This window comes from Montipora capricornis, chromosome 4 (assembly GCF_036669925.1).
Source record: "Montipora capricornis isolate CH-2021 chromosome 4, ASM3666992v2, whole genome shotgun sequence".
In the NCBI taxonomy this organism is placed as follows: domain Eukaryota; kingdom Metazoa; phylum Cnidaria; class Anthozoa; order Scleractinia; family Acroporidae; genus Montipora; species Montipora capricornis.
The window spans coordinates 20,333,334-20,343,333 of record NC_090886.1 but is presented as its reverse complement, the minus strand read 5'-3'; the positions used below and the strand labels follow the sequence as shown (position 1 = coordinate 20,343,333).

The following is a 10,000-nucleotide window of genomic DNA, read 5'->3' as shown; positions in this document are numbered from 1 at the left end:
GGTGGGGGAGGGACAGGAAGATACAAATCAACAATATTGAGCGGAAAACTGAATGAAACGATAGTACAAGGAATACGATATGACAGGTAATTGCTACGTAAGATTCATATTAAAACTCATCAACCGCTATTAACAAATTAACTCCACATAAATAGCTGTATCTGTTATATTGGAAAAAAAAATGATTGCCATGTTCATGTTGTTTTGATACAAACAAATGAAATCTTAAAAAAGTGAAAAAATGGAAATTTGCGCTCAACAATGTGCTCGGGACCAGCGAGAAATTAGCTACCCTTTTTTAGAAAGCTTTGCTTGTCGTTGTTAGTTCACGTATGATCGTCATAAAATCCTTGATAATTTAATTTAAAAGGATTATTATTTATGGAACTTCGCTACTAGGCTTGACCCCATTAAGGCTTTTTTAGTTATTTTTGCCGATGGTATGTCCTTGCCATTCCGTTACGCCCCATTCTGTATTGTGATGGCTGTGTATATGTCGTTCAGAAATCTACTGAGATGCATTTATATTGCCAGTCTTCACCAATTGTGTGTAGTATCCCATGTCATTCTCAAGCAAGACTTCGGGTTTGTCAAATTCCACAACTCGTCCTTTATCTATAACCAACACCTTGTCATAGTCCATGATGGTATTCAAGCGATGAGCGATAGTTAACACTGTGGAATCTTTGAATGATTTTCGTATAGCTTCTTGTATCAAATGATCTGTCTTGTAATCCACATTCGCAGTGGCTTCGTCAAGAATGATGATCTTGCTTTTCTGTAAAAGCGCCCGCGCTAAGCAGACCAGCTGACGCTCACCAACGCTGAAGTTGCTCCCAGACTCTCGCAACTTGTACTCAAGCTGGCCGGGTAGCTGCTGTATCACAGTTTTCAATTGCACTTCTTCTAAAGTTCTCCATAGCTCATGATCTTCATACAAAGAAAAAGGATCTAAGTTTCTCCTAAGGCTGCCGCTAAAAAGAACAGGGTCTTGAGGTATTACAGTCATAGCTCTGCGAGACGCTTGCAGATTGAGATCCTTGATGTTTAAACCATCGATGATAATCTGAAACAAAATAGAGTGAGTGTTCAAGCTCTTAGGTGGATCTCTTCAGTTCCAATCTAAATTATTTATGGTCTCCTTGGCATTTGGTTCCCATGAGAATTAAACATGACTACTTGTAAATTCTTGTCCCCGGTGGCCTCGGTTCTTTTGGTCAGCATCAAACATGATGATCTAAAGTGCGCAGTCATAATGCAGACTTATTTTAACGATTCGCAGCAACTATAGACTTTATTCCAAAATGGCCGTCATTTAAATATTCTTTTGTTTTTATTCAAGTTAGCCCTTGATGCTTCGTTCTTGAGCTGAAAATTCAAAAGAATATTTTGCCTTGAACGAGGCATCAAAGTCTAATTTCAATAAAAACAAAAAAATATCTAAATGGCGGCCATTTTGGAATAAGGTGTATTGTTCTGAATTATTCACGGACTTAGTCGATCGAAACCAACCAGAAGTCGTCATCAATGTTTTGTCTAAAAGGGTCGCAGTCTCCGGCCTTAGGAAAAGAATGAGTACTAATAATAATGATAATAATAATAATAATAATAATAATAATAATAATAATAATAATACTGTGCAGGACTTTCCCCACTTCGTAACTTCCATTTAAAACAATATACAATGTAAACCTACATGGATTTGTGAATTCTAAAAAAAAATGGCAAGATAAATATAATAAACATGCTGATGTAAAAAGACCAAACTGTACTGTTCTTACCTTATATAGTAATACATTGAACGGTCGCTAGAACATGCATGAGGCAGTTAGAAAGCGAGTCGCTTTTGCAAGCAAGAACGAAAGGATTCATTTTTGCATAGATACATGGAGATCTTTTGCATGAGATCTTTTGACTGTCATGCACAAGATAAGTTGGAACCACTTCTTGGGTGACCCAGATGGATGCCAAAGCTTTCATTTAATTTACTGATACATCGAGTGAATATTATGGACATATAGAACAATCCTACCTTGCCTTCAGGTTCAGGCATACGAAACAAAGCAGCCACTAAAGACGATTTCCCAGCTCCTGTGCGACCCGCGATACCAACTTTCTCCTTTGGAGCAATTCTGATGTCAATGTTGTTCAAAACTTTAGGAGCATCCTTTAAATACGCCAAAGACAAATCACATAGAGTCAACCCTCCTTCGAATGGCCACTGTTCAGGAGGTAGTGTGTCGGTATTATACCCAGGCTCCGACTCGATGCTGGCGTAATTCATCACCCTTTCCACTGACGTCATATGGTTTTCTGTATCTGATGCGATTCGGATGGCATACTGTGTGATATCCAGCATCTGGAAGATGTATGTTAGTGTCATACCTGCTAAAGCTGAAAAGAGGAGTAGGTATTTCAGGTAATATAGGAAAATGTCAGCGCCTCACTTGACTATGGTCTGATTTACCATGATAACAGTACAAAAGAGACCATTCTCAAAACCCATTTGATACGTTTGCAGGAAAGAGCAAAATAACATAAGAGCATACTTTCAATACAATTTTATTGCAGTCAGGTTTTACAAACAGCTACAGACCTTACAAAACAGGTTTTGAGAAAATTATCATGTTACATAAAAGAGGAAATAATCCCGATAAATAGCCTCAGTGATGACTTGCCCATTTTACTTTAACTCACAAGGACCGTAAAAATTTCGGATACCTGGACTTTGTGTCACCAGTAAAGCTGCAACTGGCACAGCTAGAAAAAGAAAATTAACCAATGTGTTCCCGCAAACCGAAAGCCATCGTGCGGAGGCCTTTAACATCAGCAATGCTGAACTGTTTTTGTCGAGGTACCTGATATCAAAATAAATAAACCATTCCTTCATTAATAGTTATCCAAGTTCAAATGTCCGTTCAATTGTGTATAGCTTCATGTTTTCTTGATTTTATTTGCTCTTTAGAGTGCTAGATTTGTGCCCTTGTCAATGGCGATACAAGACCATTGAACATATTTTAGTTAAAGAATAAAACCTACATAAGCCAATGCTTTAAACTTAGCTACCAACCTATGAAGTCGCTTAATAAATGCTTCTTCCATTGAAGAAGACCGGATTACTTCTAATCCAGCCACAGTATCCGCGATACAGGAGTACACAGGACTGCAGGTCATTGCTTCTATTCTCCTGATCTCGCGGGATGATCTCAAATAAAACTTGCCCAAGAAAATGAACAACAACATCAAAGGAGTACAAACAAAGAAGAGCCATACGTTGGAAATAGCTGAAAGAACACTGCCGCTGAACGCAAACAACAGCAATTGAATTGCAAAGAGGGATTGTCCTGGAAGAAGATCATCCATGCAGCCAGTGTCTTTAGAGAAGCGATTCAAAATGCGACCGACTGGATTTGTATCAAAGAACAGCGCTGGTGCTTTGGTTATTGCCTCTGTCATCGCACCATGAAGGTTTTCAGAAGCCTTAAGAGCCGTGAGATAGTAACAAAACGATGACACAAGCGAGAGAAAGAAAGAGATCGTTACAATTGCTCCGTAAACCAGAAGAGTTGCGTGGCTCTTTTGTTGTTCGTACGGCATCTCTGTCATTCTTGAAAGCCACCAATAGGGTGCTGTCCACGATACTAGACATGCAAAAATGGACAACAACACACAATTATTAGTGAATAAGGGATTTCATCAACATCTAACCTGTTGATAAGGGGAAAGATAAAACTCTGTCACCAGTGATTCTGCACTGAAGTGTAATATGGTCTGCCTGATAGAAAGGGCAAAACATTAAGTAAGATTGGTCATGAATTAAGTGGAACTTAAAAGGCAATGAAAAAAAATGCTTCAAATTGATGTTTAATTCTTGCAGTCTACTGCAATGCATCAGATAAATTTCTTTGCGTCAGTAGAAACTGTTTCCCTTCAGACGCACACAGTGGAGCTCGAGCATATTCAATAAAAGATAAAAACAGTGAAAAGTATAAAGAATCTAGGTTATCGTGTGTGTTAATGTTACAGTTAAATTTAAATTCAGTTCAGTTTTAATTTCAACCTAGGTCATTTTATTGTAAACTACATTGGAATTGATAGTAGGAAACATCAAGAAAAACTCACGAACTATTAGCAAGTAGCACATTTGGATGAAGGGGGGTTTCCTTTTCCATTTTATTAATTTTTAGCGTCACATAATCCTGAAGTTCGAATTTCTTCTTTTTCTTCTTCCCTTTCTGGTGTGGTGTATATGATAACTGCAAAAAGCAGACTTCTGGCTGCGTACAAATATTTAAGGCGAGGCACCCATTTCAAATAGTGGTTATAAACAGTATTTAGGTCTCAGGACCCATTTTTGAGCGGTTAGCTTTCAATAACTGTGATTTAGGGTTAGTCTGCAGTCCGCGGTCAGACACAGCTCTCCTTCAATGTCTGGTTCATCCACTTTTTCAAATTATTGACCATTCTCCTGCTCTGTATTTGATGTACCTGTAAGTTGTCCACTCATTTGTGGCTTTTTGATTTCTTTTCTCCGAGAGATTCCGAAAACCACTTCATACGGCATTTTGGCAATTGTTCTGTGAATGGTCATAATTTTTTTTTTACAAGCGGTTTCTCCATGTGCGAAATGGTGGTTGTCGTGATGGCTTGGAAATAGCTTCAACTCATCGGTAGAAAAAACATATATAGGTGATTTCAGTTGCTGATTCGATGGCTTAGCAGCTAACACAGAAGAGATGTGCGAGGGTTTCGAGGGTTCGAATCCTCGGAGCAGTGTGGAATGTTGTGGAAGCTTCAAGGTAAGTGGCACAGTCGGTTAGTAGTAAGAAAGGACAGTAAGGGGGAAGGAAAATGAGAGACGGTAATAGGAAGAGGAAAGGAAGACTAGCGAAAGGTGGAGAAAGGTGCTTTCTTTTTTTACTCCCCCCCCCCCCCCCTAAAAATCCAGGCCCCATTTTTTTAATTATATCCCCCAAAAAAGGGAAAACCCTTTTTTAGACAGTTCACAATAACCTATTGTAGGTTGAAAGAATTTGACCTAGGTTGAAAAAAATCGATCAACCTAAGGTTGAAACTAAATTAACCTGAATTTTAATTCAACCTTTAACATTAACAGCGTAAGCTTCATTTGACTAAAAACATCAATAAATCACTACTTACCCTACTTTCCACTTACCTTGCACTATCACAAAAAAGGCAAAAAGGCCAACCAACATTTCAACTGGAAGCGCAGCTCGAAAATATCTCCAGTATCGCCACCATTTCACAGATCCAACCACTCTGTCCTCTTCTGCATCATTCAGGTCAACTCTCTCGTCCTTCCTTTCAACAGCAACAGGCTTGTCACTTGACCCTTCAAATGTTCCAAGAGGCTTTTCCAGTGAATCCCACTCTGTGCATGTTCCTCGCTCCTGAGTTGTACCAGAAAAAACACCATTCTTCTGTATTTGCATTTCAATGCATTTGCATTCCTGGGCAACAATTCCATTCTCAAGCACGACAACATAATCTGTTTGTTTGAGGAATTGCAAATGATGGGTGACAAGAATCCGGATTCGCCCCGCTAAAAATTCTTTGATACATCTATCAAACAAATGTTTGCCGACCTTAGCATCCACGGCACTCAGTGGATCATCCAGCAGGTAGATGTCAGCATCGGAATAAATCATGCGTGCCAGGCTAATGCGTACACGCTGGCCACCACTTAGTATAACTCCACGCTGTCCAACTTCAGTCAGGTCTCCTTTTGGAAAGCTATCTAAGTCGATTTTCAAGTCACACACTCGAATAATTGCGTTGTACGTTTTCTCCTCAAAATCCTTTCCAAACAAAATGTTCTCTCGCATGGTACCAGAAAATACCCAAGGAACTTGGGAAAGATATGCAATCTTACCGATGCAGGATAAATGTCCAGAGGATAATGGAAGTTCCCCTAATATAGCCATTAGCAAAGATGTCTTTCCGCTTCCAACGGGACCTGTTATGCCTACAAGTTGTCCAGTAGTAACTTTCAAGGTGACGTCCTTCAAGGAAGGGCAATCAAGCGTATCGCTCCAGCAACATGATACTCTGCTAAGGATAACCTGTGGTTGACTTTTTGGAGAATTGTCATCGAGTCTTCGAACAGAAAATAGAACTGGTTTGTCATTTCTAAAGCTCTCAATTCTCACAGGACGAGGGTTATACCTCCTTCCCTTGAAGAAAACTCCAAGTGCAAAGGGATTTCTTTCGTTTCTTTGAAACGTTGATGTATCAGAAATGTTATGAAGTAAATTTTGCACTCTTGCAAGAGCGGTTTTTCCTTCTACAATAAAACGTAACGATTCTCCGATGAATATCGTCGATATCATTTTCAGATTAGCTAGGGCAGACATTAATGCGAAAACTTGAAATGATTTCAGTTCAATTCCCGAGAAAAGAAGAGCGAGGACTGAAATTAACCCTGCAATGGGTGTGCTGGTGAAGAAGAGAGCGTAGATGCTTGAGATGACGAATCCTCGCAAACGATGAAGAGATAGTTCTTTCCTACAATAGAAGTATAGGATCAAGTTAGGTTCTTGGGGTTACGAACACTAAAATAAATAAATAAATATCTTAATGTTTCTATAGCGCGCGAATCATACGACAAAAATCTAAGATATCTAGTTTACAATATAAATATGATAAAGTGATATAAGTATGAATAAAGTAACAATTATAGCAATAAAATTACACTGATGAAAATTACAACTGATCAGTAACTAATTATATTCTATTTAAGTTCATATGCCTTTTGGGAATGGTGACTTTTTAAGTCGTCTTTTAAAAGACTGTGAACTATTTGAACAGCGGACTGCATTAGGTGATTTATTGCAGAACGCTGGCGCAGCTGCAGTAAAACTACGATCACCAAGTGTGAGTAGAGTTTTTGTTCCGGGTGCAGGTGGTTGCAATAAAAATTCACTAGACGATCTTAGACTATATCTAGATACAATCTTGTGGGTAATACGTTCGCTGAGATACGCTGGTGCAAGTCCATGGATAGCTTTGTAGGTAAGGGAAGTGGTCAAAACTACTACACTCGAAAAGGACCCAACAAACCACAAAATAGATGGTGGTGTCTGCCTGCACCCCCCTTGCTTAACGTCAAAAGATGGTGTCTATATTGCATAGCCACCCCTCTATCCAGCAGTAAAAAATTACAGTGAGATTCAAACCTCACTTTTCTTGTTTGACTAGTAATACCGACTCTTGCTAGCTTATATTCCTTTGTCAATTCAAATTTAAAAGCCAATAAAATGTTGTCGGTAATGTTCATATGATAAGTTCGAAGATAGGTGGTGTCTTTGAGAAACCCCCTACCCCAAAGGTGGGTCCTGTTCGAGTATAGTAGTTTTGACCAGTTCCCTTATACGGTAGGATCTTGAACTTGATGCGGTATTTGATAGGTAGCCAGTGGAGTCTTCTTAAAATTAGTGAAATATGATCGAAAGATTTACCTTACAAATAAGCCTGACGGCTCTGTTTTGAACACTCTAGAGTTTCAGAAGTTTAGTGGCAGGCAGGCCGTAAAGAGTACTCTTGCACTACTTTAGCAGTAACGAAAGGAAACATTTTACGGTAAAGATTAACGGTAAAAAACGACGTTTCGACCGTGCTTCGGTCATTATTAAGTAAGTATGAGAATAAAATCTTAAAAGAGAGAGAAACAATGGTGTAAAAATATGTAAAAGTGTGAAATCTATTGGAAAAATGGGGGTTTTTTAATAACAATAGAAACATGCAGAAAGTCAGAATGTAAAAATGGGGGCGTTAAAACCAATAAAAACATGCAGGAACTATTTAAAAACCTTACCACGAATTGAATCAGACTGTACATTGAGACTTACTCTCAGTTCATTTTTAAGAAATAGGAAAGAAATGCACAAACAAGTTTGACTGCCTTGTTTTTGAAATATTGTGATTTCTATTGTAACGTCTATGTTAGTTTTTTTTCTTTCACGATTTATTTTGTTGTCGTTGAACACACTGGTTCATTGAGAAACAATGGTGTGCTTAATCAACTGATGTTTCATATTTCTTTTCATAATCTATTTGCACCTAATCAGTATCATGGGGTTTTAGATCCGGAATTAATACCACTTACTGCTTAGTTGACCTAATTGAACAAATTACTAAATGCTTTGATAATGGAGAATTCGCCGTAACACTCTTCTTAGACCTTAGCCTTTGACACTGTGAATCACTCTATTCTCTTATCTACATTGTCTCATTCTGGTGTCATAGGAATTGAAAATATGTGGTATAAATCTTACCTTCAGCATAGAAGACAGGGTTTATGTGAACGGAGTTTTCTCAGATATTCAAGCTATCAATTTGGGTGTTCTGCAAAGGTCCGTTCTTGGCCCAATACTATTTCTGATCTACATTAATGGTTTGTATTACTGCTACCTCCTATTTTTCTATACGCCTCTTTGCTGATGACACTTCACTCCCTGCATGTGGGAAAGATCTTGATAGTTTCAGATCCGGATCGATCATATCAATAGTGAACTTCCCAAGATATATGACTGGCTTTGTGCAAATAAGCTAACATTAAATTTGAGTAAAACTAAATATATAATTATAATGTTCCAACCCAGGAAGAAATTAAACTTTAACCTTCATCTGCCTATAGTTCTATAGTTTTAGCTGGCCAACCTCTGGACTGTTCTTTTCATGTTAAATATCTCGGTCTAATTATTGATAGTCATCTGTCTTGACATGGGGATCGGCTATTCATCGAGTTACGAGTTGAGTTGAGTTTGAGTTGAGTTTGAGTTGAGTTTGAGTTAAGTTTGAGTTAAGTTTGAGTTAAGATTGAGTTACAGGTTTAGGTGTTTTTCGGAATTAAAAGTAGTGAATATTCAGTATTAGTAAAATCCAACTAGTGGTCTATTATCAATGCTGCGTTCTGATTGGTTGAGCTACTAGTAGGCTATTTGTTATAGCCCACTAGTAGCGAAAAGCGCCGGCTTTGAAAACCAAAACAACAATTAAAGTCTAGCTTTAACTAGCGAAAGATGTTTTGTCTCGATATTTTTTTGACCAACTAGTTGGATTTTACTAAAACAATTATTTCTCTCGCCCTCATGGCCTCTGAGTCAATAGCCCATTCGGCCTTCGGCCTCATGGGCTATTGACTCAGAGCCCATTCGGGCTCGAGGAATAATTGTTAACAAGTCACTTCGAAAACTGTTTTCTCCGCGTTGAAAGATATATTTGCATAACATTTGCAAAATGGCATGGCTTTCCAATGATCAAAACAATCTTATAATTATTACACCTTTCACGGCATCATTCTCGTTGCTGCTGTTAAGTCTATCGACGTCAAAACGATGTCTTCTTAGAGGGATACATGGGCTTTATTGCTAAGCCAGTTAAAGCGGGCCCCGCGGCTATCATGAACCGTATTTGTCGTCCGGCATCACAAGAACGCCGTAAACGAAAGAGGAAAACATATGACGAAATGAGCCCGCATTACGCTTTTTGCTCATAACCGCTAAACTTCTAAAGACGATTGTCACGTTTCTACTCACCGAAGTTTTGTAATGTCTGTCTATCGTATTTGTCTTTGCTTCTGGATCTAAATCATCAGAAAGAGGTTCAGCCGAGCATTTAAGTAAGTGAACATGTTTGACCTAGTCACACATGTCGGAAAACCATTTCACTGCAAATTTGAAAGAAGAAATGCTTGATTGTTTCGCCTGGCCTTGATGGTATTACATTTTTATTTAAAGTGCTATTAAGTGGTAACTTTAACTGTAAGTTATGAAATTAAATGCATGCTAATCCCTACTTCGGTCCGCTATGACGTCTAGTTGCCTAGCTACAATCCCAGCCAAAAAGATGGTGACACCAATCCAAAAAACAACCCCTTCCCCCTTTTCATTGATCGCGCTATAACTTTGGGCAGTCATAAGAAAAGTCAATATTTTTTTTTCCCTACAACTTCGAAAAGGGGGGAAGGGGTGAACTTATG

At 38.5% G+C, this 10,000-nt stretch overlaps 1 protein-coding gene across 1 annotated transcript in view; it reads right to left on the bottom strand.

Moving 5' to 3' along the window:
• Positions 1 to 10,000, bottom strand: part of LOC138045760 (ATP-binding cassette sub-family C member 4-like) — a 39,812-nt gene that overhangs the window by 452 nt on the left and 29,360 nt on the right. The window contains exons 4-8 of the mRNA XM_068892366.1: positions 5,177 to 6,525; positions 3,071 to 3,641; positions 2,722 to 2,858; positions 2,033 to 2,394; positions 1 to 1,066 (exon numbers count right to left, since the gene is read on the bottom strand). The exon at positions 1 to 1,066 is cut by the window's left edge and continues 452 nt beyond it. Coding sequence (XP_068748467.1) covers positions 509 to 1,066; positions 2,033 to 2,394; positions 2,722 to 2,858; positions 3,071 to 3,641; positions 5,177 to 6,525 — 2,977 coding nt within the window. The 3' untranslated portion in view covers positions 1 to 508. The remainder of the gene's footprint in view (positions 1,067 to 2,032; positions 2,395 to 2,721; positions 2,859 to 3,070; positions 3,642 to 5,176; positions 6,526 to 10,000) is intronic.